Source organism: Taeniopygia guttata, chromosome 2 (assembly GCF_048771995.1).
Source record: "Taeniopygia guttata chromosome 2, bTaeGut7.mat, whole genome shotgun sequence".
NCBI classification, from domain to species: Eukaryota; Metazoa; Chordata; class Aves; order Passeriformes; family Estrildidae; genus Taeniopygia; species Taeniopygia guttata.
In genome coordinates, this window is record NC_133026.1 from 142,493,946 (window position 1) to 142,521,008 (window position 27,063).

Genomic DNA, 27,063 nt, shown 5'->3' on the forward strand with positions numbered 1-27,063 from the left:
CAGTGAAGAGACAGGAAAAACCATGTTCTTCTCTGGCCCTGCTCTGACAAGCTGCTTTACTGCTACAGGCTTCTTTGTCTTCAACTGCACACCTGCACCTTTCCCCTATTTTCTTCTTCCTTTATCCGTTGCCTAATGTGTTTAAGGAAAAGCTGACACCTGCCTAGCATCTAATCTTATCACACCTTTCATCCTAACAGTGCTAAATTATACAGCATTCGCATATGTGGTACTTTAGGTGCTGTTTTGGACTTAAATATTTGGGATTTTTTACATAGTTGAGGTCCAAGCTCTTCAAAATGTCTTAACTAACTCTGAAAAAGTACAAGGACTCCACAATATAGAAAACGTTTTTTTTTTCCCATCTCCCTTCTCTCTGAGAAGTAAAAAACTGAAAAGAATCCTTTATTTTTATTTCTTGAGAAAAAGTCTTTGTTTTTCATTGGACTCTATACTTTTCATGTTGAATCCTAGATTAAATCACACATGAGTACTCCATGATTTACTAAATTTAACTCAATTTGCTGGAAAAAAAAGTGCTTTTAGTCTAGCAATTTTTTTATTTTAGGCTAGGAATTGTGTGTTCATACTAGAATAGAGAGAGGATTCTCTTAAAATACAAGTAATGTTTGGATGATGCACCTGTGTAAGGACTGGATTCCAGTTTAAAAATTTACAGATTCATAGAAATCCTGCCACCAAAAATAAAATCAAAGAAATTACATGTGCCTGAGATTTATAGCTACCAAGAGAACTTGATTGCACAGAGCAATGTTTATTCAAAACAGGAAGAATCTGAGTAGTCTGGAAAATAGTTTCCAAAAAGCATCTGTCAGAAAGGTCTCCTGGTAAAAACAAAAATTGAAATGCACTATTTCTATGTAACTTCTGCTGGTAGCAGGATGCAAACCTATCAGTCTTTGTGTATGTACAGACAACATCACAAAAGCCAAATACATATTAAGACAACACATTCCCACCAGCGAGGTGTGAACACTTCACAGGAGAGGCGTGGCCCAGAGCCCAAGGAAGAAGCTCCTGTGAGACCTGCACAGACACAGCGGCTCTGGGTGCCCCAGAGCTGCACCCCTGGGTGCCCCAGAGCTGCACCCCTGGGTGCCCCAGAGCTGCACCCCTGGCTCCCGGCTGGGCACAGCAGCAGCGGCAGCAGGGGCAGAGGCAGAGGAGAGCAGGGGCTGAGGGCTGGGCTGAGGGCATGAGGGCACAGCCTGGGCACTAGGGCAGAGCCAGGCAGGCAGTGGAGGGGATTGGGCTGGGCCCCAGGGCAGCGTGAAGGATTTTCACTTTCTCAAGTGCGGCTCGGCTGCGGCAGCCTGGAGGCAGCGACAGGAGCTAGAACTGCTGATTTATCTGAGCTGACGCTACACCAAGCTGCAATCATTGGAAAGCAAGCACCAGGTAAAGAGAAACCAAAGATCATATATCAGCCATCAGCAAGGTTTTCCCCTGCCCTTTTGCTTTGCATTTCAAAACTCACCCCAAGGAATTGGGCCCTTATTCTGGGGTCCATGAGGTAGTGGGCTTGGTGGGTCAGAGAGGGTTCTTTTGTGTCCTGGGGGTGGGGGAGGTGGTCTCTTCTTGGAAAGAGTGGAGCTGCCACTAGAGGTTTGAGTGCTTAGAGGGAGGGTTGAAGGTGGGCCTGCAAAATAACAAACAACCTTCTTACAAATACATGTGCATAAACGTCAAAGCAGCACTGAAAAATTCACAGTCAGACCCACAGCAAAGTGCAGCAAAAGACTAAAATAAAAAGACAAGCCATGCCAAAACACTGTTTAGATTAAACGACACATCCACCACATTTTTAACCATCTCAGCTGTGGGAATATAAGCAACTTGACAATAGAATGACATGTGTACTTATGCTTAAAAAATACAGGATTAATCGTGCCAAGATTTCTAATTTTAGGCATTGTTAAAAAAAAAGGATAATGAAATATTAAAATTAAGTAATATTTACCACATGGGATTAAAATTGCTATTAATTTATACTAGAATAAAAGCACATTCTATATGTGGGGAGGTTTTTTAGCCCTCCAGACCATCTCATACCAATTTTGTTAATAAACTGGGAGGCAGGAGGAAAGAAATAAAAATATGCCTACAATTTTTTCTTTCACATTCAAAATAGGATTTTTAGCTTGAGAAGATTTTCTCTAATTCTTTTTTCTGTAGATCAAATACATCAAACTAGGCATTCCAAAAGCAATGCAAATCGTTGTACATGGCATGAATAAAATAAACATCAGAGAATTCCTTTCTGGGACTGAGATTAGATATTTCACAGTAGCATTGCTTGTAAGAGCCTATGCAGTCACCCCTATCCTTAAATACTTTTATATCCCTCTGACTTAATGCTGGCACAAGTATTATTCAACACAATGCATGCTTTACACATTATGGGAACAGATACAGCTTGAAAGACAAAATAACCCAGCGGGAAGACAGGAGATGTTCCTAATCAGCTGCAGCATTGACCTTCACAAACGTCTCGACCAAGAAGCTCAAGGAAGCAGAGCCGGGCGCAGGCGGCAGCGAGGGGACGACTGCTGGAGTCAGCTGCCACCACTGCCCTAAGAAATTACTCCTAACACTTTCTGCAGTGGCTCTGCATTGGGCCAGAACCGCTCCAGGGAGTTTATTGTTGGGGTGGTTTTTGTTAGTTTGTGGGTTTGTTGGTTTTGTCTTGTTTTAATCTAACCAACGACTCAGACTTCGCTGCAGTCTTCACTCGCAATAAGGTTTGCACGTCAGACAGCTTTGCCATCAATCCAGATAAATGCAAAAATTTACATAAAACTTTAAAAGCAAAGTCTATTTATATCTGAAATTTCAAGTCTATTGTCAGCATATTTTTTAGCACTGTAGAACCAACTTGCCTATTTTTTGAAAAGCTACCTTATTTGAACAGTATTTGAGACAAAACTTTCATTCAGTTACTTGACATATATCTTGCCATGCAGCACACAAACCTAGAGCTGCCTTCTTCAAAAATGTTTATGAATATTCTCTGGAAATGATAAATACCTGCATCGCTTCCCAAATTATTATATATTATAGAAATATTGAAATAAATGAGAAATAATATTTGTTGAAATTCCTTAGGTGAAACATTTAACACTAACAAAAGTAGCTTCAGTGATTCTGTAAGCATGAATCTGTTTGTCAGATATTTTCAGCAGGTGACCTCTCTCTTTCTTAAAAACAGAAAAGAAAAATTTAATAGAACTGCCCCTAATAAGTTAATAATTCAATCTATTCTCTTCCAGATTGAATCCTGGAAGGCCTTCTGCTGTGCAGGATAATCTCTCAACCACAAGCCCAGCAGAGATTTTGGGCCTGGCTTAATTAATTGGTTACTTTTGTAAATCAAATTATATATTTTGCAACTGTTCCTCTCAATTTACTTCCAAGTTCACAAAACCATTAAATGACAACAAGTCAAATTCCAGTGCATTTAATAATTGTTCCCAAGTTTGCATCCACACACTTTGTTATTTTAATATCTTCCTTGAGCTTAAGTAAGCAAGATAACTTAAACTGTGCCTTGAGATGGTTCTGAAAGCAAAACCAACTTTTCTCATTCTAAATTTTGATTGATGATGCCTTAAACTCCTGCGAGTTACCAATTTTCTTTCTTTTAGAAATACGAATCAAAAGCTGTTTTGATTTGTGATGCAATGTGAATGCATCTAGGAGTGGCAAGGGGGCGGGAACAGTCAATATCCGCTGTTAACAGTAAGGTAATTGTTACAGCACGTGGCGATCGAAGCCGGGCTGTCCCAGCAGCGTTTGTCCCTTGTCCCCTGTCCCTTATCCCCTATCCCCTGTCCCCCTGTCCCTTATCCCTTATCCCGTCCCCTGTCCCTTATCCCTTATCCCCTGTCCCTTATCCCCTCTCCCCGCACTCGGCGCTGGAGCCGCCCCGGTCCCAGTGCTCGCATTGCCCCCTGGCGGCGGCGGCGCGCACTGCACCTTATCGCCAAAATTTAACTTCAAACATGAACTGAAATTAATATTTTTACTTGCCAATAAGAGGAAGAAATCTTCTCTATAAAAATAAACTGTAGTTGATTTTAAAAAAACCCCTTAAATCAGGTTATATGGCATGTTTTATATTTCACATTAGTTATATACATCCAGATATTACTGAGGAGTTGCAAAAAAATACCTTCACAGCTTTCAGAAGTTCCCATGGCATACAAAAGTGGCAGGGAAAAGGTGTTTAAGGTATTACAAATCATACTTTCAGACTCCTAGCACTTATTTCTTTATTAAACTGACAGAAGGAATAAATATGAATACAAAAGTCATACACTAATGATTACATGGCTGAAATGCAAAAATAACTTACGGTCAAATAAAAACAGAATAAAGGAAAACTTCAAAACATCATTTCAAAAAAAGGTATAAAATGACATCATGCTTTGAATAAAGAAAACAAAAGGAAAGTGCTTGAATAAAAATAATTTTATGGAAACAACTGGTGAAATAATACAAGACATGATGATGTATGAACTGTCTGTATAATTAGTATAAAATACACTGTATGACAGAATCACTTAGGCTGGGAAATACCTTTGAGATCATGGAATGGGACACTGCCAAATCCTCCCTTAAACCACATCCCTGCTCCTGTGCCTTTGGGATTTCCTTCTTGAGGAATGTCCTGGATTCCTTTTAGTCTCCCAGGGGACTCTTGTCAGCGAGGCTCCTAAACAGGCCAAAATCTGTCCCCTGAAGGTCCAAGGTGGCAGCTCAGCTGATCTACCCCCCCTTTACTTGTCCAAGAATTCATGATTCCCTGTGCCCCAGACAGCCTTCATCACCCTCAAGTCCTTGTCTCTCCACGAGCAGCAGGTCCAGCAGGTGCCTTCCCTTGCTGGCTCCCTCACCAGCTGAGTAGGAAAGTTCTCTTCCACTCACTCCAGACACATCCTGGACATTCCTGCCCCATGAGAACAAGGGCCAGCAATTGTGAGACTTCTCCCAGCTGCTTGCAGGGTATCTCATCTGTCTCTCCATCCTGGGTGGGTGGTCAGTAACAGATTCCCAGCAGGACATCTGCCTGTTGGCCTTTCTCTGGTTCCTACCACCAAACATGCGACCCTACTGCCACCATCATCCAGCTGAGACACTCAAAACAGCCCCTAACCTACAGGGCTGCCCCACTGCCTCTCCCTCCTTGCCTGTCCCTTCTGAAGGGTTTACAGCCATCCATTAAGCATCCCAGTTGTGTGAATCATCCCAGAATGATGGCAGCTGCAGTTTTCCTGCTGCACAATGGCTTCCAGCCCCTCCTGTTTGTTGCCCGCGTTGTGTTCAGGGGTGTAGACACTCTTCAGTTGGGATATTGATCCTGACACCTTTTTTGGAGGAGAAGCCCTGATTTCTACAAGCCTCTTTGGAGGCATTTCCATGCCTTATGTCTTTGCTGTCACAGGGCTCTCTGCTTCATGACTGCATTGAGTCAGGAGCCCAAGGGCCCTCACTGGCACACACACTCCCTCAAACACCGGTGTGCTTCCCCCAGGGTTACCTTGAGCAAGCCTGGCTTTGTCCCTTTCCCCTTTCTAATCTAGTTTAAAGCTCTTTCAGTGTGCCCTGATAACTCAGTGAGAGCTACCATCACTCCCTGCTCAGGCTGGCAGAGTTACAACCCCTTCCTGCATGTCATTACATGCAAATTCCCATCCAAACTGTCCCACCATGCCCTGCTTGCTTGCATTGTTTGTGGTGCTCTCCAAGGGTTCCTTTACACACCTCTGGGCTGGGCCCTGTTGCCCCTGGCCCTGCCCATGTCCCCTCAGCTTCTGTGGCTCCTGCAGCTTTCTCATGGCTAAGGAATCCCTCCTGTGCCGGGACCAGGGCTGCTCACCTTGACTGCATGTGTCTGTGTATACACACATATACACACATAAATGTGTGTGTAAAACCAACAGCTCAAACGATTCCTCTGTGATATTCTTAATTATACAAAGCTAGACTAGATATCTTTAAGCAACAATCAGAACAGTTACTAGATCAAAAGTATTTTGTGATTTTAACCAGGTAGCAATTGAGCCAGTAATTTCCTCTCCAAGAGATGTCTTAATCATAATTTCTCACATAGCTGAGTTCACATTTTATAAAGGACACTTTCCTAACACAAGCAAAAAAAAAAAAAAAAAAAGAAAACCCCAAAAAACTTGACCTAGAATAAGTTTTTCATTTTGCTTCTGTCAGGCTTTCTTTTCTTCAGTTACTGGGAAGCAAATGCTTACAGTAATAATTGTTGTCCTGTTTTATCTCTTTTTTGTATTACCAAGATCAGGCTTTCATATGTAAATAGATCAAATAATCTCAAAATTATTGCACTAAGGTAAATAACTGGAGAAGATGTGCAATTAGTAGTACAGTGCCCTTTAGGGTTTGTGCAGTTAGTGTAATAACAATTCATTTGTGTAGTTGTGAAACCATGCAAAGCTGTTGCCACTCAATCAAGAAACGGTGGGTTTAGAGTGTAAAAACCTTACATGTGTAATTTTTTTTTTACCACTTAATGACTCATAGGGGGAAGACACAGAATTCCTGCTAATGGTAGAATGGACACTGCAAAGGAAAGTAACTTATATTAAAAATAGTATTTTCTTAACAAATGTTGCTATCCTTATTTTTAAATTTCTCATGAGTGATTTATTGCATAGATATTAGTAAAAGCCTTTTCAGTTTGTCTTAATTTATTTTCAGTACTGAAAATAAGGGCATAATTAAAGACAAAATGATCATGATCACTCTGAATAAGAAAGCTATGAATATGCATTGATTCAACATTAGTATTTGAAATGCATTAGATAATTAATGCTTAAAAAAAGGTTCAGTTTGAAAAGAAAGAGATAAAAGTTATACTAAAGAATTTTGTAGGTTGATTCAGAAATAGAAGAGCCCATGAAACCAGCAGTCGTCAGATAGTCTTCCATTCCTGTTATAGTATTAAAAAATACAAAGCCTTAGTGGAATAAGTAGCATTATTTAATCACGACGTGCAACACATTTTTTAAAGTCTCGAAGTATATGCAAGAGAAGTATAGAATCCTGAAAGCATTCAGAAGAAACAGGATGACCTCAAAGGCTGAGGTAATGGAAATGAGAATAAATATATTTGTGCTATAAATTAAGGACTTCAATTGCAAATGAGTAGAGACTGTGTAATGCCTGCTATACCACATTATGATACAATCAGGAAAAAAAAAACCTAGGACCAAAGGATTCTTTGATGTGGCATTTCCAGTAGAAACAGCAAATTTTACTGCTGCCCCGACACTTCCAGCCAGTTGTATTTCAGAAATCTGATTTTAACAGCAAAGGCACAGAGAAGAGTTAGTGTGATGAAAGGAAAACTTGAACACCAGGAGAATGAAAATATTCTTCAATCAGATAAGGTAAAATACCCTTGGTTTGTTTAGTTTAACACCCCAGACATGGAGACCTGCACGATTTCCATCCAGGCAGTGCCTTGACAGCCACCAGCCACAGAAACACCACCAAAGCCAAAGGGCAATGTTGGTACATGCACAAAGTAATTTAGTGAACCCAAGAAGATTCCTAATTCTGTGTGCAAGGCAGTCAGACAACTTCTAGAAGTTACTAGTAAATTAAAATAAACTAATTTGGTTAGAAATTGAGTCTGATCTAGTGAAGGAGCAGGTGATGTGACTGTGTCTGCAGTAACAGTGGACTGGAACCACAAAGGAAGTGCCTTTGGGTTTAGGTACCTCATGTCAGAGCTGGGACAGACTGTAAACTAGGCAACCTTGTAGGTATTGAAGATCTAAACTTAACTTCATGATACAGAATTTATCCCTCTGACCTCCATTTTCGTCCAGGATAAACAGGCAGAACCACTAAAATCAATTAGCTTTCAGCTGAAGCGAAGGAAACCTAGATTAGACTGCCTAACACTCCTCCAAAGCTGGTTAGCAACATTACCCCCACGCTGGATTTGCAATGAAGGTCGTGCAAAATTTTATGTACCTAATGAGGCAAGCCATGCAACTACTTAATTTATTTTTTTCTTGGAAAGCTTTTTGTAAAACAATAGGCAGAAGACCTGCTAGATGTCTGGGGCTATAACGCAGGTATAAGTTGAAGACAGCAAGAAAAAAGATGATTTTGAGAAAATTACAGGCTAAAGATTTGACTGAGAACACAAGTAAATTGACTCTGAATAAGCTTAGATAGACTACTGGAAAAGGCAGGGTGGTTGGCTCTGGCAACCACTGCACTCCTTCTGTACTTTTCATTCTGTTAGGATTAACTAAATGTATAGCAGAGACAGCAGCAAGTAAGATGTATCCACAAAAGAGACAGTGTGGAGTAAAATACAAGAAGGTTCCAGCATTTTTAGGAACATTTTGAAAAATTATCAAATGAAAAAACTGGACATTAATTATTATGATGTGTGAAGAAATTTAAAACCTTTCCATATCCTCTCCTCCAACTACTGTACCCATAAAGTTATTTTTAGCCAGCATGTCCACTGAAAACCATGAGCAAGAGTGATGTGCCTTATGTAAATCACTTTAAAATTCTCTCCTCACCCCAACACAAGTTCAGTGGATGGCTTCCTGACCACTGTGGCTCCTCAGGAACACCACAGAATTCTGCCACCCAGAATTTCACTGGGCAATGAAACAGAGGGCTACGGGGAAGGGGTTTTCTTAAAAATAAAACAAGCTTTGGAAAGACAGTTTCATCTGCATGTCCCAAAGGATGAAAACTTATGAAACTTAAAAATTGTCTGCATCCTTCTAAAATGCAGATCCACCTGCTATCCATTCCCTGTAGACTCCATGTCCTAGCAGGGGCTCATGCTATCTGCCAGGGCCATACAGCAGCACAGGGACAAAGATCAGATTGTTTTCTGACAGAAGGTAAGCTTAAATTTAAACACAGATTCAGTGCTTTTGTTACTCTTGCTGTTTAGGGAGCTTAGTGAAAAAAGTAACATTGTGTTTTCACATAGTCTTAAACACAAGATTTTCAAATGAACTTTCTAAACAAAAACACACATCTGACAAGTAAGGCTATGTAAACTTCAATGTAAGAGATATACTCTATTACTTTTTATTACTATTACTACTCATCCAAAAGAGGAAAAAAATTCTACAGATTTATATTTCCTACACAAAGAAAATTGACTGTTTCAAAATTCAGATGTGTCAACAGTATCTTATGGAAGTGGAGAGTCTCCGCTTCATTTTCTTTTAAATAATCTGAGAGCTGGAAGAGGGGAGATAACAAGGAGCAGGACAGTTTAAAATGAACTCTAAGTGCATCTGAAAATGATACATCTACAGCAACCTTTCCACACTGATGATTTGTCCTATACATTTGTTGTTTTTCCCCCCAACTTTTAACACAGGCATGTATACAACAGAAGTTTCTAATTTCACAGTATTGAGTGGGTATCAACCAAAGCTCCACTCCAGCATCACTCACAGACTGTAGAATTTCAGCATGTTTGAAGCAGAGAAGCATAGTGACTTTAATGTAACAGCAGTTCCATTCAACCTCTCTGACTTACCCTCTGAATCTGACGTTTTCCACTTTGATGAAGCAGTTAATGTTACATTAGAAGGCAATTTTATTATATCAAAATATTATTTCATTGTGATATAAATAAGGATTTCTTTGCATAACCTCTGACATGAAAACACATGAAAACTCAATGCCTCAATTCTTTCCAAATAGCTTTGGTGTTGTGTTGATACCTTGGTTTAGGAACAGCTAGAAAAATGCCTAACATAAAAAACCAAAATTCATACTTAGAATGAAATATGAACATAAATATTACCCTTCCTGGAGAAAAAGACAATTTTCTAGGTAAGTCTGTATGAGAGCTCCACTATATACTGACAAAGAAATAAAGTTCATTAAAATCTGTTGAAAGCTGACAACATACTAAGCAGTGTGTACAGATACCAGACACAATCTCATTAACCTTCTTCAGGAAATGGGGTGCATTATTAATTTCCAAGTCTTGCAACTTCATGACAAAAAAAGGAGTTATCCTAGGTCACAAAGGAACATCTAAGCCAGTACATTGTGTTTGCAATGAACAAACCATAGCAGACTGAGACAGATCATGTAAAAGGGATGGGAGAGTGGAAGGAAAAGTAGAATATTGTAATGCCAACAATCAGGCTGACACAGTAAAGTTACAAAGAATATAGCTGAGTACCCAGGGAAATATGGATTACAAAATCTCATGTGAAAAATGCAAACCCTGGCAAAATTGCTTTGCCTCATAATGGGAAACAAACCTGTTTAAAAGAGAGCCAAGTGATCCCTTTGGAAGTTGGCAGTACATGACAAAGACTGATGGAACAGTAGTGCTTAAGCACAGCATCTGTACCATGATGCCCACGCTGTCCTGTCCCTTTTACTCTTTCACATATTGGTGAGAGCATCTCTGCATTTTGAATTACCAGGTGACAAATGAAATAGTGCTAACAAAAGGAGGCATTACTCTAACAAGTGTACTGTAAAAACACAATTTGTCAATTTCTAAATTAAACATGTAAAAAGGAATGAAAAGTTTCTTTGTCCTAAGAAGTAGAGCTGCACAAATTATAATAAAGCAAAGAGTTTTGTTCCATAAATATCCCTCTAAACTTGAAGATACCTAGGTCAAACCATCACAATCCACTGCAGCTGTAAGTCTCATAAAATTAAGTGGCTTTAATTTAGCAGAGTAGTTTATTCCTCACCCATTCATGTTCAGTGTTATGAATGAGTCAATTACAAAGTGCCCCCCAGGTCTTTTAAGTTTATAACATGCATTGTACCACACTTCTGCATCAGTAAGAACACTTTGAAACATTGCAATGTCCTCAGTTAAAGGAAGGGCAACAGTGTTAAAATCACTGCTTGCAAGTGTAGTTTGGAGAGAGACTTACCTTTGCCAGCATTTCTAGGAGGAAGAGGAGGAGCATCAGACGTTGGAGAGGTGGGTGAGTCTGTGCTTGCAGAAGCAAAGATCTGGTTGGTAAAGGCTCCGTAGGAGAGTCTCTGCTTGTCTCTGGGAGTGCTAAATGAAGGGTGAGTCAGTTTGTCTTGGGGAGAAATGCTTGAGGAGTGACAGAAACTTTGGGGTCTTGGAGATCTTTCCTTTTTTATAGGACTAGGCTGTGAATAGAAAAACAAGATACAGTTGTCTAAACACTAATTATAGTTAGTATGCTTGGAAAATAGCATATCAGAACATAATTTAGTGAACATGAGTCTAGTTTTTTTCTTTGTTCATCAAATAAACCCCCATTTCTCCCTTTTTCAGCAATTCAACCTGAAAGGTCCTCGCTTCTAAATGAAAATTAAGATTGTATCATCAACAAATCATCATGAACACAAAATTAGATTTAATGTTAAAGCTGGAAATACACACTAATAATATACTAAATAAAATGCCAATAAAAGGCTGGCAAATTTTAGAATGTAAGAGTAATTTTCAGGGAATAGAGCATGTTACTCAGACTAGACAATTATCCTCAAGTATAAAATATATTACTCCACTGATGCCTAGTAGAAATGAACAAACTCTTCTGACAGATCAGATTTATTTGGTCCCTGAACTAGCAATATAATCCATGATACAGCTCTTTTTAAACACATCTAATTGCCCTTTGAAGAAATTTTACACATTAGTTTTTGGCTGCTGTATGTTAATCGGTGCATATGGAGCACAATCTCTTTCCCTGCAGCTCTGGTTCAGGTTATTATCTTCAGCACAGCATCCCTCATCCTCCAGAGGCTCCTCATACCGATGATTATTTTGTTCTCTACTGTCCTTGAGGGCATGCAAATTACTTTGGTTTCTGAATTTTTCAGTCCCAAGTGTCACAGAAAATGAGAAGTTGTCCACATTTCTTTCTGCAGCACTCATATAAAACAGGAGAGGTGTATTTGCATTTATTGCAGAAATAGAGCACACAGTAATTAACTGACTTGCTAAAGTAGGACACTGAGGCTAATTTTTCACATGCTCTAGGATGGCAATTATTCTATGCCCTCAAGTTTTGCCTTCCTATTACTTCGAGTTTTTTTTTAAAAAAACAAGAATAAATAGCATAGCATGGCTTATGAAGAATAGAGTTATTCATTCAATAACTAGTTTTTAATTAATTTATGGAAAAAATTAAGTATGTAAGCTTTGGATTTCCTCCAGTTAAAATTTAACAGCCCAGAATTCTGAAAAGGATGAAGCAACAAAGTAGTCCAGATTTGCTGATTTATATTATACCGTATGTCCTGTCAAAGTCAAACTTCTGAAACAGCCCATAATAACTAGGTTGACAAAGTATATTCAAAAAGCACTTAGGCAGTCTTTAACACAGGCCTCAAAATTAGGTTTCCCCCACACACAAAATATCTATAAGAAAATAAAAGGCTAAAGAGGGTCTCTAATTTCCATTTATTTCCAGGGAGCAGAGATGTTGACTGTTTTTCTGCCAAGCTGTATCAGTGATTCACACTCACTTTATCGTCCAAGTCATCGTCACTCTCATCAATTTCTTCCTGCCGAAGATTCCATTCATACTCCACATGCACGTGTGGGTTTAGCTTTCCTGCCTTGGCTTGAGAAAGCTGAAAGAAATAAAAAGCCTTGCTAAAATACTTGCTGTTCTTTTGGTGTTAAATTAAGTTAATTTTGTAATGGCAAGAAATAAATTGGAATTTTTAGAAGTTTAAAATTATTCCATACTGAAAAAAAAACAAAAAACAAAGCAATTTCAGAGCGACCATGCAAACATCCTTCATTTATTTGAGGTAGAGAAAAACAGCTAAAAGGCAAAAAGAAAAGATTTCCTCAAAATGGGCAGAAGACACCATGTTTGAAAAGATGACACGAAGACAAGGCATAAGCACAAAAGCAGAATTTATCTGGAGTCCTTCTTTCCAAAAAGGAAAGGCAAAACCTATTTATAAATTTTGTACATACAGCTGCGGCCCCATCAAAATCACAATCCTTGTACTCAAATCAGATGAAAAGATATTTACTTTTCATTTAGATATTTCACCTCTCTCTCTCCCTGGATGAGGCCAATATGTCTTAAGCACAAAATTCCTCGACTTTGCCAGCCCAAACAATGTATTTCACATTTTTTATAAACTACCTCAATGATCAGCAAAAAAACGAATAGAGCAGTTAATGGTTATTCTGAGGAGATAAATTCTCCTTTGCAATGTCTAGATCTTCCATCATTATTTAGTCCTTCACATCCTTTAAAATGTAGTCTACTTGATAGTAGTTGATTCAGGAGTGCCTTTAACCATCTTCCTGAAATAAAATTTGGAATAAAGACAGTATTTCCAATCTGTTATGTAAGTATTCATGAACTCACTTGAGCTGAAACTGAATTTAATTACACAGTTAAGACTCCAGTTATGCAACAGAAATGAGTTTGGTACAGCTAAATTTCACAGTGCAAGCACCTAGTTACTTATCTTGTACTTTTTTACTGCCCAAGGCAAATAGTGTGTTTATTCATGTTTCTTTTTCATTCTTAACTCATTGCTGCTTTTGGAAAAAATTGCAGAAATAATTTTCCTCTTGAAAAGTAAAAAAAAAAAAAAAACCAAAAAAACAAAACAAAACAAAAAAAAACAAACACAAAAGGCATAAATGCTCTATGAGAGTTAAGTGAAATAATCAGTGAGGTATTCATGGAATTTGGATCACTATTACTAAACTATTAACTGCTAGATAAACCCACTGATAACATCCATTTGACTCTTTGTTCTGTAGCACAGCCACAGATGTGAGTTTTTAAAAGGGATACTATAAAGAAAAAAGCAATCCATCCCAATTGTGTGCTGCACAGGTGATCTGCCTGATCCAGCTGACAGAATACTCAAACCACTGGAAACAGCACCAACATACACAGCAGACATGGCATTAACTGAGAAGCCAGTCCCACCTTATCAACCACACCACAATGCTGACTTACATCCCCATAAATATGGAATTTTTTTCAAATTTGTGAAGGACAAGGTCTTTTGATTATTCAACAATTAATTCATGACAAGAACTTTCAACTGGCACAGGAAAGGTATTAAAATTATCAGCTGCAGAGCAAAAGTAGATATCCTCAGATCACCAAAATTAGGAAAAAGAATAAATAGACATAAGTGGGAAATGTTTTGTAAATTCTCCTGGTTTTGTCTTGAATGTGAAACTGCCACAATACTTAGATTTTTTTAATACTTTGACAGTAATTAAATTCACTTGCCTAGTAAATGCATGCTGGTGGCACCTTAGAGGGCCAAGAACAAACAAGCTGGTTGGTCTGATGTAAAATCTGTATTCCTGGCTAAAAGCTTCAGAGGAGTACCTGGGAAAATCCTTAGCTCCTTTATTTCTTGAACATCAATCATATTTTTGAGTGGTGTCTGTTAACATCCCTCACACATTCTCAAAATTCCAGGAGGTTTTTGATTTGATTATGTTCAGTAGAGGGACAAAGTCCCACAGAAGCTGATACAACAACTTCCAGACATTACACTTAAGCTTCTTCCTCCTTCCAGGAGAGTAAGTTGTTTCAATTCTCCTTATAAAAAGACTTTCACAATCTCTGAACTATCTGTCCTATTAAAAAATCTGAAAAAATCCATAGCAGGAAGAGACAAACAAAGATCCTGACCTAAAAGGTCTTGACAGTTTTAATATTGCAGGAGTTGTTCAGTACTCCTGGTATAGAAGTTTAAGAAGAACTTTTGAGGTGATGAAGCCCAAATCTCCTTGAATGATGTATTTATTGACACATCTGACCCTCCAGTATTTAAGGTTTTCAAATACACTGGTGAAAATAAGTAGTACTGGCACTAGAAGATAGATCTTTTTCTTAAATTGTTACAAAGAAAATTACTGTTGTGTTTTAGGTAAGAAAATAGTCACCTGTGGTAGGGCCTTCAGATCAACACACAGCCAGCTTGCAGCAATACCACGTGAGATGCAGTGGTAATGATATATTAAATATATCACATTTGTAAAGGAGCAAACATTCCCCCTTGCCTTTGCCACCCAGGCTTGGTTCTTACCAGTTCCTCACACTGGACAGCTTTCAGTCTTTTGGCTGTGTCCAGAGCCGTCTCTCCAGCTTGGTTTACTACAAAATTAACAAAAAAGAGCAATTCTTTGAGATGTCTTAAGAAACAATTTATTGAATTTCACTACTTGTAGCACAGTAACTTCTAAAAGTGATCAAAAATGTCTGTTTATGCTATAGCAGCTGCAGCTCTTTAAGATTCCACTCTAAGTGCTCACACATTTCATGTATAATCAGGTTCTTTGTGAACAGCAGATCTGCTGCAACAGTTCCCAAATCTCTTCTAACCATCCTAGCAGAGAACACAAAGAAATGTAGTCACCTCAGTCTCCACTCAATGCCTTTGCCAATAAACTCTTACCTGAATAAGCAGGAGAAGCAAGCAGGCAGGGTAAAGCAGCTCAAAAAAAGAGAACTAATTCTACAACTTAAAATAAAAAAGGAAATGTTGATCAAAGCAGATTTTACTTAGAGGCTTGAAGCCTTAATTTGAAGACATTTGAACAAGAATAAATTTAAAACTTTCTAGCTTTGTCTTCATCAAAGCTGTAAAATGGTTTACAATTTAAAATAACACCTGGTAAGAAAGAAGGTGATATCTTGATATCTGAGTGTGATGGGATGTCCTCAGGCACAGCAACTAATGGAATCCTTCCTAAATGCTCAGCAAGTCTCAGTAAACAAAACCAACTCCCACATCCAATGTGGATAAACCCTAGGTAAAATGTACTCTCACAGTACATCAGTAAATGCCGTGGAGCTGGAACAGAGAATGCTCCACAGCACATCCAGATTGTAAAGTATTTCTGTGATCAGGAACTTGAAAATGATCAAACAGATCTATAATGTCAGTGTGAAATATTACACAGAGAATGCCAGTTAGGAATCCTAGAATTTACAAAGCAGTCTTCGAGAAAGGCCTGTGACTTTGAAAGAATTCAGATGCCTAGAAGAAGGATTTACTTATGGAAAGATCTATCAGAGATGGTTCAACCTGAAAAGGAATGAAAATATAGTACTTCTTATGTGCAGTTAACACCTAGATAGCTTAAGGACTACATAAATTCCAAACTTTCAGCTTTTAAGTATACACCTGATATTTCAAGGCCTATGTGAGATCACTCAAAACAATCAACAAAAAAAGCACAACACCATCTTTCTCACAAAAAAAAAAACCCCAAAAAAACAAAAACAAAAAAAAGCGCCAAAAAGGTATAAACACTCATCTGGCATCTTCCTAGGAGAAAGTTCAATGGAAGGGCCAATAAAGAACTTTAACTTGTTCAAATAGCTTTCCCATTATAACTGCCAAAAATGGTCACATTAAATTCTCTGATTTATGATAATACTGGAACATATTCTAAAGGTCTATAAAAAGGCCAAGGAAACCAGTGACTTCTGCTACTAAACTATGAACTTCAGTTTATACAACAGTTCTTTACCAGGCAGTGGAGGAAAGTAATGGTGATGAAGAAAAAGGGAGAAATAAAATCCGGTTTTCATCAGTTGTTAAAAAAAAACTTCTCTCCTATACCACAAACTGACTGAATGGAAATGTTTTATATATATGCTGACCACGTTTAATTCCTGGGCCTAAAAAGCTGGATTCATGGGATACCTTCCTAACTCAGGAAAAATGGGATCAGCTTTTTCAGCTGCCTTTCAGCTGCTCTTTGCACCTACCTGTGTGTGAGACAGGTGTAACACTTGCTGCACCTGCATCAGTTCATTTGTTACAATGGCATACCAAAAGTTTAACTGAAAACACAATCTCTGTTTGCTCACAGTTAGGATAATCTCTTGTTCTCTGGCTAATCAGTGGCAGTGTTGGCTGGGGTGTGCTGGATGAAACCACAGCACCAGCTGCCATTGACATCAACAGAAGAATTAAATGCATAAAGCCCATGTACCTAAGAGTGGAATTAAACATTTGAAGCATTATAAAATAAAAGTTCTAGAATAAACAATAAACCTAAATTCCAGCCAGTTTAAAACAGGTCAGAAACAGAACTCTGAACTCTGCTTAGGGTTTGCCATTAGTATTTCATATTAGAAATTTTTGTCACTATTCTCTTCTAAGAACTCAGTTTCTTAACTGAATGTTTCCTTTAGGCTTTTTGTGAAAAGGTCTTCATCTTCCTACCAGTTTTATTTTAGAAGTTTACTTACCACAGAGAAATAAAACAACAGTGGCTAAAATAATGGGAAGAAATTTTAGAAAATCTATATTTCATGGTTTTAAAGATTGTAAAGAATGAACTTACCTAGATCAATAGTTGGCTTCCCCCTCAAAAGCAATTTCAAACACTCAGGCTTATTATATATACTGCAGTAGTGTAGAACTGTATTACCCAATGCTGTTTGTTTGTCCAGGTTTCCACTGAAAAAAATACAAAAAAACAAATATTCAAGAAGAGTATAGTAGCTGTGGTATTCATTTCAGATCTAGCATCCATATAAATAAAAACTTTACTGGACAAATATGAAGTAAGATAAAAATTTAAATCAAATATTACTTTCAAATACTATGAAGAATTCTTCCAAGGACATTGGAAATACCTAAGCTGTGATTGGAAAGGACTGAAAATCTACAGATGTTCATTCAAAAAACTAAAGATGTGAAAATCAGAGACTCAGACCTCTCCAAGGTCATGCCGGTTGCCACTTCACTGTAATTCTTTTTTCAAACATGCTAAATTAGCCCAACAGAAATATCTGAATAATTCTGATACAGTTAAAATAGGTTAATAAATCCCATGCAGTCAAGGAACAATCAAGAGGGCAGCTGTGAGAATGAATGTAAGGACAACACACCAAGCTAGGGAAAAACCAGATATGCAAAGGGGCTCACAGGGCTTTTTAAAAACTTTCTTTAGCTTTAAGTTCTAAACCCAGGTTTTTCAAAAACTGCTACTGACATTTTGGGAACAATAAAATATTTTCATAAACCAAAAAAGCAAAGCTCAGGAGATGACAGCTTTTCCCAGTGTTACCCATATTGGGCAGAGCTCACAGGGTTATAAAAATGCTCCTAAAATTGAGACTGCCACAAAAACCTACACAGCAGACAGAAACACACACAAGGTTATAGCTGTCTGAAAAAACTACAAAGCTTCATAACTAAAAAAAAAATAATCTAAATAATCATCCAAAATAAATAAAAAAAAAAACTTTAATAATGCTGAAAATAGTAATTTGGGCTTCTAAAACATTTTTCAAATGATGATCTCAAACAGCTTGAAAATATTGGAATGTTATTTTTCATTTCTTACTTTAATAACACTCTCCTATAATGAGCACTCACACTTTTCATTACGGTTTTTTACTTCTATGAACACAGCCCTTGACAACAAAGAAGAACTCAGCCAATAAACTAGATGTTGAAAATTACTAATTAAGAAGTTTATGCTCTCAGTAGCTTTAATACAGTTTATTAATTTCTGGAACACCTTTTTCAAAGTCAATCTAGCATCTGTTCATAATTTTCTGAGAAAGATCCTTGTTTTCTACTCTTACAGCTCCTTTGCATGTGTCATGTATTTGGAACATTTACCCGCCATCCCTCCTGTACCTGAACTATTTGTTTGCATGGCTTCATGTTGTTATGTGCTCTAAATCAATATTCTCTCATGCACTACAGACTTTTTCCTTTCATCCTATTTTTATTTAACTGCTTTCAATGTTTTTCATCTACACATCTTTCCCTCTCTCAACTGACCAGGAGCACAAAGGTCAACTCAAAGGAACTAAACTATTCTCTTTTGAAATATATCTAAGGAGAAAGATAAATGATAAGCAAACACTGTCCAAGGCACTGCAAGGATAACTCTGGACATCCACAACTGTCATGTACAATTTAATGAAAAGTTAGCAATCCATACCAGTTTTGTACAAGGAAGTCAACCAGATGGAGAGAGGTTTGGTCAGCAGTCCGGACTGCTAAGTGAAGTGCTGTTTCACCTGGCTCCTAAACACATGTAAAGAGAAGTTAGATTTCTGTCTTATTCTGCAAAGCTTGTGTAGCAGACCTATGAGATACATCTCATTCACTCTTTACAAGTCTTTCAAAAGAAAAATATAAGGAAATTATGGTGAAAATGATCTTTTTTTATCTCTGAAAGACACCATGCGCTTCAAAGGAAATGGCAATACATTTCCTGAAATCTCAGCTTTCCTACACCAAATTTTCACTTTTCCCAGCTGGATGGAAAAATCTGGAGAAACCTTTAACCATTTTATCTACCAGTAACTGAAAGGGATCCTGTCAAGGAATACTGAGCATGTTTGCAGTACTTGTTGCTTTACAACAGCCTGGTGAGCACCAAGCAAAGTCACATTATTATATGCACCAAGCACAGTCCCACATACATTAAAACTCCTACAGATTTGCAGTGAAGGTCAGTAGACCAACCTCTCCGCCCAAGCAGGGCCAGTTGCCCAGGACCACATGCAGATGGCTTTGGAGTATCTCCAAGGGCAGAGACTCCACATTCCTGGGCAACCTGTGCCAGTGTTTGGTCATTCTCCCAACACAAAAAGGTTTCTGATATTCAGAGGGCACCTCCTGTGGCCCAGTCTGTGCCATTGCCTCTGGTCCCATCACTGGGCACCACTGGGCTCCCTCTTTCCACCCTCCCTGCAAGTATTTCCATACAATAATGAGATGCCCCTGAGCCTCCTCACAGCTGAACAGTCCCAGATCTCGGAGCCTTTCCATGTGCTCCAGTCTCTCAGACACGTTGTGGCCCTTCACTGCATTCTCTCCAGCATGCCCAAGTACTCTTGTTGTGGGGAGCCCCCCAGACCTGGGCACAGCACTGCAGCTGTGGCCTCAACAGTGCTGAGTGGAGGGAAGGATCGCTGCCCTTCATGTGCTGGCCATGTGTCCCCCCTTGCCTGGAGTGCCACTGTCACCTTTGCCACAAGGGCACCCTGCTGGCCCACGTTCACCTTGGTGTCCATCAGGACCCCCAGGTCTCTTTAGGCAAAGCTGGGTGGTTCTCAGCACAAAGTTGGTGCTTGGGGAGTTTCCCCCATAGACAGTGTTTCTCCTTTAACTTGAATTGAATCATACTTTATTTTCTATACATAAAATATGCATTAATGCGTCGAAATAGAAACAGAAATGCTGCTTATTTCCATTTAAAAGTAACATGAGAAGTTAATCTAAATTTATATTTCATTAACTCCTATTGATCATAAAGGACAATTTAAAAAGCATATCACAGTATATATACTTAGAATTAAAGTCCTAATTTAAAAAATAATATTTTATTAAACATCAGCAAATTTACTCTGATAGTAAAGAGGAGAATGCTGCTATAAATGCCCTAACTGCAAACTACATTTCAACTGGTGCTCATACCTTTCTAGGTATCACAGCCTGTAATAGCTGGGAAGACTGAGGAGCTAATTCTGTGGAAACTGCTGTGGATGACAAATACAGAAAGCTGGCCTCGCAGTCAGGGAATTTGTAATGTGTTTCCATGATAAGCATTCTGTGATGGCTCAAATGCTGAGACTATACTGAACTTATCCCTTTCACTGAACACAAACAGGCACTGTGTCCTTTGCCAACTTAGCTATTTTCATACAACTTGTTGAACACATCCTCTGACACGTCTCCAGGTTGGGAGAAAACATTGCTCAGCAAGTGGTTACAAGGTATCAATTATCTATTATCAATAAAAACAGGTTACTTTGCTCATGATTAACATTTATCCATGGATAACTGAGGTCAACCTGGGCTGATTTTTCAAAAAAACTGTTACTGATTTCAGAAGGAAGATCGAGTACTCAGAACTTGATACACAAACACACATAGAAGAACCTTCCAGGTTCCAGTACAAAATTGTATTTCTGTAAATGTCTCATCAGAAACTGAAGTAATCAGATTTATTCTTTCCTTGCCTACAGTAAACAGAGACTTGCAGACATTCAGTAATGTGTTCCTTCAGCCACTATTTTCAAAGCAGGCATGATTACTGTATGTGGTACCAGATGACCTTGGGTTATCAAGTCTGTTCTTTGGGACTTTTTTAAAAGAAACACACTGCAGAACAGGTGCTTTTCAACACACTATAGCGGCACCAAAACAGTGTATGATATCACTACTGCATTTCACACTCCTTTAGTACAATTGATGACAAAAGAGAAAGTGTTCTTTTCCCTCCCCACAAGGATGCTACATTAAGGAAAGGAAGCAAAAACTCATAGTTTTCATATGTTATTTATTTTGTTTTATCATCTAAAGTAGCAGCCCCAGATCCTGGGCATTTTACAAATACACATGATTTAAAATAGTAATTGTTTACCTGATAAGCTTACCTGTCCAGGCTCCAGCAGTGGCTCCATTAGCTCTACCCCCTCTGCATAGACTTGAATTAGTGCAAGTAAATCCCTGGATTTGACAGCCTCAAGTAATTCACTCAGTTTAGCTGCTGCAGATGCACAAGTCTTCCTAGAGAACTTATGATCTACATATTTAGCAGTGATAAATTCTTTACGTGCAGTCCTGTGGGGTGTGAAAATAGAGCTTGCTTTAGAAATTTTTAGAAAAATGGGTCAATGATTATAATTTAAAATCACCTTGTCTAACTTGGAAGCTGAGAAAGAAAGAAGAAAACTATCTGATAAAAAGTGTGTTATTTATTGTTCTACTGCATGCCTTTCTTGCAAACAAGCCCCAAATATGGAACATTGTAAATTTTATCTTGTCTTCTTGTTATATACAAAAATTACTCTGACTGTGGGGACTAAGATCAAAGAAAAAGCAGAGCTAGTGCCATTTAGCTCACTGTGTTTATCATCTGAGGGTTTACTACATAAGTCAAAACCATTGAAGAGTCAAATAATGCACCTTGAAACCCAAACTAAGAGTTTTCTACACAGGGAAGCTGAGGTAGTTAAAATGTGACTATATGACTGGAGACTGAACTTCTATGAAGCTCCACAGTGTGAATAAAAACCTCCAATCCTGCCATCCATGCTTGCCCCTGGCTTGGTTACTGTTTAAGACACTTTACATCACAGATATATTCCACAGAAAACTTAAAGAGTTTAAAGATTCAGTACTTACATATCACTTGATGGACTGGGTTTAGGTGAAGGACTAGGTAAATTCCCTTCCATAATATCATTAAAACTAGTATTTCCTACATTCTTGGCCAGCTGCGATAAGAAAAAGAATAAATTAAGGTGAAGACTTTTGGGGTCTAACAGCAACATAACACCAGAACTATTAATGTGCATTTTCCACACTATGAATAAAAGATGGAAAAAACAGGACTGAAAAATTAAAGCCCAATGATTACATGCTGATACAGAGCAATTAAAAAGAAAGAAAATGCTTCTCTTTATGCCAGAACTAGTACAATAGACTTCACAGTCACAGAATTATTTGCATTTCAAGACATTTTACCTCCAACATGAAACCAGAATGAGGAACCAGCAGCATGAACAGTGAAATGGTGCTAGTATACTGATCAGGAAGCTGCTTTGGGAAAGAAGCTCAGTCCTACTGAAGAACGTGCTTAGGAACATTTGATTTAGATTACTAGTAACTTTGCAAATAAGCTCAATATTTTATGAAGAGAGAAAGTTTGACTTATACCCAAATCCAGTTCTGCCTTACACCTTCTCTCAATTTTCCTATACAAAATTTCTGTAACAAGTGTCTTCTGTCAAGCCAAACACAGCTAGGGTGATAAAACTACTGCAATTGTTTCTTTTTGACTTGTTTATTTTTTTCTTTTTGTAGTCTCATATCTGATTCCTTTCATAATTTCAATATTACATTATTTCATCCATTAAATTAAAATTCCTACAATACTTTTCTTTTAGAATTAGCAGCAATCATTTTCCCTTGCCAAGTGAAATTAGCTTCACGTTTTAAATCACATGAGCTTTTAGACTGCCGTGATTTGGGGTCAAGATCAGCTATTGAGAGCAAAATTCTGATGGCACTAATTACAATGGATGTCAAAATGAGAAGTGACAAGAGCATCAATAATATATAACTGTGCATCTGTAAAATATCTACAGAAATATGAAGGAGAAATTCTGCAAAAACACATTCCTTGAAAAAGATTAACGGTAATTTGTGTATTTTGATATATGTCAACATTTGACTAAAAAACTCTAATATAAATTAAAGAAACTTACCAAGAGTTCAGATGTTCCTAATTTGTCTAATTCCAAAGACTGGATTCGAGAAATATGGACACCCATTTCTCTGTGTATTCCGGAACACTCAATGCAGGTTAAAATGCCCAAATTAGTCGACAGCCATGTTGGATCTGCACAATTGGAAAACAAAGTATTTAATCAAAGTTCAAGAAAAGGTTTGTAATGGTGGTAAGAGATGTATTCTGAAATGATTCCTTATTTAATGTTTCAAACAATGAAAACACACTAAGAACATTCCGTACTTTTCTCCAAACTCTGGTGCAAATTTAACTACAAATTGCTACCAATGGAATGTAGTTTTTCAGATTTAGGAACAGACCCAAAGGCACTGAATTTAGACTTATTCATTCATACTGAATTAACATATTTCAATACATTTCATATTTGCTTTCTGTACAAATTACTTCCTGTTTTTAAAAGTAACAGATCTCCTAAATTTGACAACCTCTGAAGTTTTAAAATGTACTTTTTAAACTTTAAATAGTCCTTCATAAAAGATTAATCATAGTGCTTTCCAGTATGTAAAACAGCAGCACGTTGTAGAAAATTTGAGGAATGCTGGCTAGACCAGGAAAAAAAATCACTTAAAAAATGCTGTCATGGAGGAGATCTGCATGTAGTATTAGGATAGATTTTATACTACGAATGCTACATGAGAAGCATGACCAGTTTTTAAGGAAAAGAAAAAGCTTCAGATATACTTTGTGCACAAATTAATCACTTCCTTGACTTTAAATAGTAACTGCTGAAGCATTAAGCCAAGAGTTTTAATGCAGCAAGCTGGAGTACAGATGTGAAGCTTAAAACTTTACTACAAATTAAAAGATGAATGAGAACTGTAATCTGAAGTTTCTATAGCTTTACATAATGAAATAATTGAATGAACAGATTCCAGGATTTGACATAATTATATCCCAGTTTGTAATTTTATCTAGCTACTTCAAATTTGGATCAGTTCTGCATCAGCAAGCATCTGCAAGATAGACACAATCTACTCAGTTCCAAATGAGCATCACCTTCTTGAAGTGTCCCTTTGATGAGAAAGCTGCAGCAGCTGCCAGCTCCCACACCAGCTCAGTCATATCGTGACCTGCTGCCCCTTCTAAAGCTCTGAGTGCCACAAAACTGACCTGTAACTCTGTACCTCTGAAGATATTATCTGATAGGATTTCAACTCTGGGTCTCATTCTTTGCACAAGACTACTTATTCTACCTCTGAAAACGATGCTGCAATTCCAGTGGTCTCATGCCAAGATAAAGCCTCAGAGCAAGATCCTGGCCAGGTCAATTTTTCCACAATCATTGTCTAAATATTACTCACTTCTACTTAGTAGCATGCACAGGATCAGTGATGCCAAGCAACTTCCATTCAAGTGCAACAAGCATCTAGACACAGTGCAACAAGAACAGTTCAAACTCCAGAGGGGCTTGAACTGCTGGAAGTAAGCACAGACAACACACAAAAATATTTTAGTGAATTAAACGGAACTACTGTAGGAAAGTCATATTTGTTCTTTTAAAAACAGGTTGAAGACTGAGAAACATCACTTAGAAAATGAATTTGCACTCTACAAACACTTCCTTGAAGAAATTACTTTGCTCCCAACAAGAAGTTGATGACATGAACAAATGGGGATACCTGGTGAGCCACAATCACAACAGACTTCATTCCCGGGCAATCTCTGTATGTCATCAATAATGGCTTTTGTCAGATCCTCTAAACTGTTTTCACCTGTGCTCTGCTCTCCACGGAATGCCATATTTAATGCTTCTTCTTTGCTGTTAGTCAATACTGATATCCATCTAGCACAAGAAAAAGACCTTAATGAAGATCTGCATTTGCAAATACATGTTGATCTATAAACTGTAGATATCTTGCCAGAAACAAAGTATTAGTGGAACTACAGAGAAGGACTGTATTGTGTAAGAGAATGAGGAGGGGGAAAAATGAGAGACAAAAAGGAAGGATTTGAGAAAAGATAAGTAAGAATGAGAAGAGAGAAACAGTTTTAATTCTGACATCCCTTTGGTGAACAATTTTAAAGCCAAGTTCTCAGGTTTCTCAAATATGCAGAAGTTGTGGAAGACAAAAGGGGCAATTAAGCTCCTGTAAATTTAACTGCTTTAAAAGGTGACCAAAATCTTCCTAAAGTCTCCTTCCTGGAGAAAATTATAACCCCTACTTTCTCCAGTGTGCATCTCTCTCTTCACAGAGGAAACAGCAAGCACCCTGGTGCATGTGTTGATGTTAGTTTCCTTTAAAATGCAGGTCTCTGTGCACTAATCAGAGTCAGACTGGAAAACCCAAATTAATGACAACTGCCAAGGCAACCAAGGGGGGAAGGATGACAGGAAAGTAACAATACCAATAGCCAACATAAAACTCTAGGAGCAACAGCTGAGTGCAACAAAACAGGACTCTTTAATGGTATCTCAGGCAATATTTTCCCCCCTTCCCAATCACTCTGCAAGTTGTTGTTTTATATGTAATGTTTTAATTTAAAACAAACAAAACTCCTCAGCAGCTGCTGTGCTCCATGTGGAAGTAAAGAGGGCAAAGCAATTCCACTAAGGACCAAGCACATTGCAGATGCAGTGTTGCCAATTTAGAAAAAATAGCAAGTTAAAAAGAAATCCTCACAGGTACAGTGATTTTAGATCTACTGCAATTTTTTTTTTAATGCAGAAATGTTGTAAATGGGCAATGTGCTCAATGCATTTCATGTTTACAATATTCTGCAATCATCGGTCTTCTCGAATATGCAGAAATGGTTATGGTCATCTAAACAAACAAACAAAGAGAACTTCAGATTGAAATTCTTAATTTCTCACTGCAATAACAATGAAAAGATTGGCTTTAAAGGATTTCAGAGGGAAATGGGCATTCCATATTATATACTTCATGCACATATTTGTTTTAATTTTTATGTGCATAAAATAATCTAGTAAGTAGTGCTTAAAATGCTTGAAAAAATCAACTTAAGAGCAAAAGAGAAATTGAAAGACTTGAACACAAATTTGCTCCAAAGTTTATATGCTGAAAACAATGAAAGTACCTTAATCTTTCTCATTACATGAGAAGAACCCACACTAGAGGGCATTCTTCTGCAATTTTAATGATGAAATTCAATGTCATTAAAAAAATAAGAGGCAATGGTGTCTTGTTTCTAATTTTATAACAATGTTTGGTTAAATACACAGAGTAAGATAATAATTAAACTCAGACAAACAACATTTATTCTGACATTTGTTGATAATTTCTTTTAGAGTTACAACTCGATTAATTTGTTAAAAAGGCAGAATTTGAATAAAACTCAACTGAGCAATAACAATTACAAAATTATTAGATGCAATTAGATGCAAACACAACACAACTGAACCAGCTGTTAGTTTGATATAGACTTCCTTATTACAAGTACCTAAACTCTCAGAGCAATCATTATTTTGGTTGTGTTTGCTCAGGGAGAAGGAACCCCCTGCCCAGAACTGTCACTGGGGCACCTGTGAGTAAGAGCAAGAGGCACCACAGTGGCAGCTCTTCCCTCACAAGCACAAGGACAAGGACAGATATCTCTGAATGACTGGTGCTGCTTATCAAGAAGTGCCCAGTTAGTCACCAGGCCTTCCTGGCAGGCTGCACACTCAAAAACTCAATAAATATGGAATGTTAATTAAATATTAATAGTTTACAAAATTCATTCTAACTGCTCTTCTTCTCCTTTTCTTATCTGTATTAGTGTTTTTTATTCTTACTTTCTAAAAAAAAAAA

At 37.8% G+C, this 27,063-nt stretch overlaps 1 protein-coding gene and 1 long non-coding RNA gene across 13 annotated transcripts in view; both read right to left on the reverse strand.

The window, feature by feature from the left end:
• ASAP1 (ArfGAP with SH3 domain, ankyrin repeat and PH domain 1) overlaps positions 1–27,063 on the reverse strand; it is a 176,523-nt gene that overhangs the window by 14,699 nt on the left and 134,761 nt on the right. For 9 of the 12 annotated variants that reach the window (XM_072925006.1, XM_072925005.1, XM_072925004.1 and 6 more), the window contains 10 exons: positions 24,934–25,097; positions 23,271–23,404; positions 22,186–22,277; positions 21,435–21,621; positions 18,989–19,074; positions 17,372–17,487; positions 15,100–15,167; positions 12,538–12,645; positions 10,962–11,190; positions 1,499–1,660 (listed from right to left, as the gene is read on the reverse strand). In XM_072925006.1, the coding sequence (XP_072781107.1) occupies positions 1,499–1,660; positions 10,962–11,190; positions 12,538–12,645; positions 15,100–15,167; positions 17,372–17,487; positions 18,989–19,074; positions 21,435–21,621; positions 22,186–22,277; positions 23,271–23,404; positions 24,934–25,097 (1,346 nt within the window). The remainder of the gene's footprint in view (positions 1–1,498; positions 1,661–10,961; positions 11,191–12,537; positions 12,646–15,099; positions 15,168–17,371; positions 17,488–18,988; positions 19,075–21,434; positions 21,622–22,185; positions 22,278–23,270; positions 23,405–24,933; positions 25,098–27,063) is intronic. The other 3 variants (XM_030266695.4, XM_030266694.4, XM_072925007.1) reach the window with 2 other exon arrangements.
• On the reverse strand, positions 365–1,492 carry LOC140682479 (uncharacterized). Its single transcript, XR_012054280.1, has 2 exons — positions 1,111–1,492; positions 365–1,064 (listed from the first exon to the last, which is right to left on the reverse strand). It is a non-coding gene; the product is annotated as an uncharacterized lncRNA (long non-coding RNA).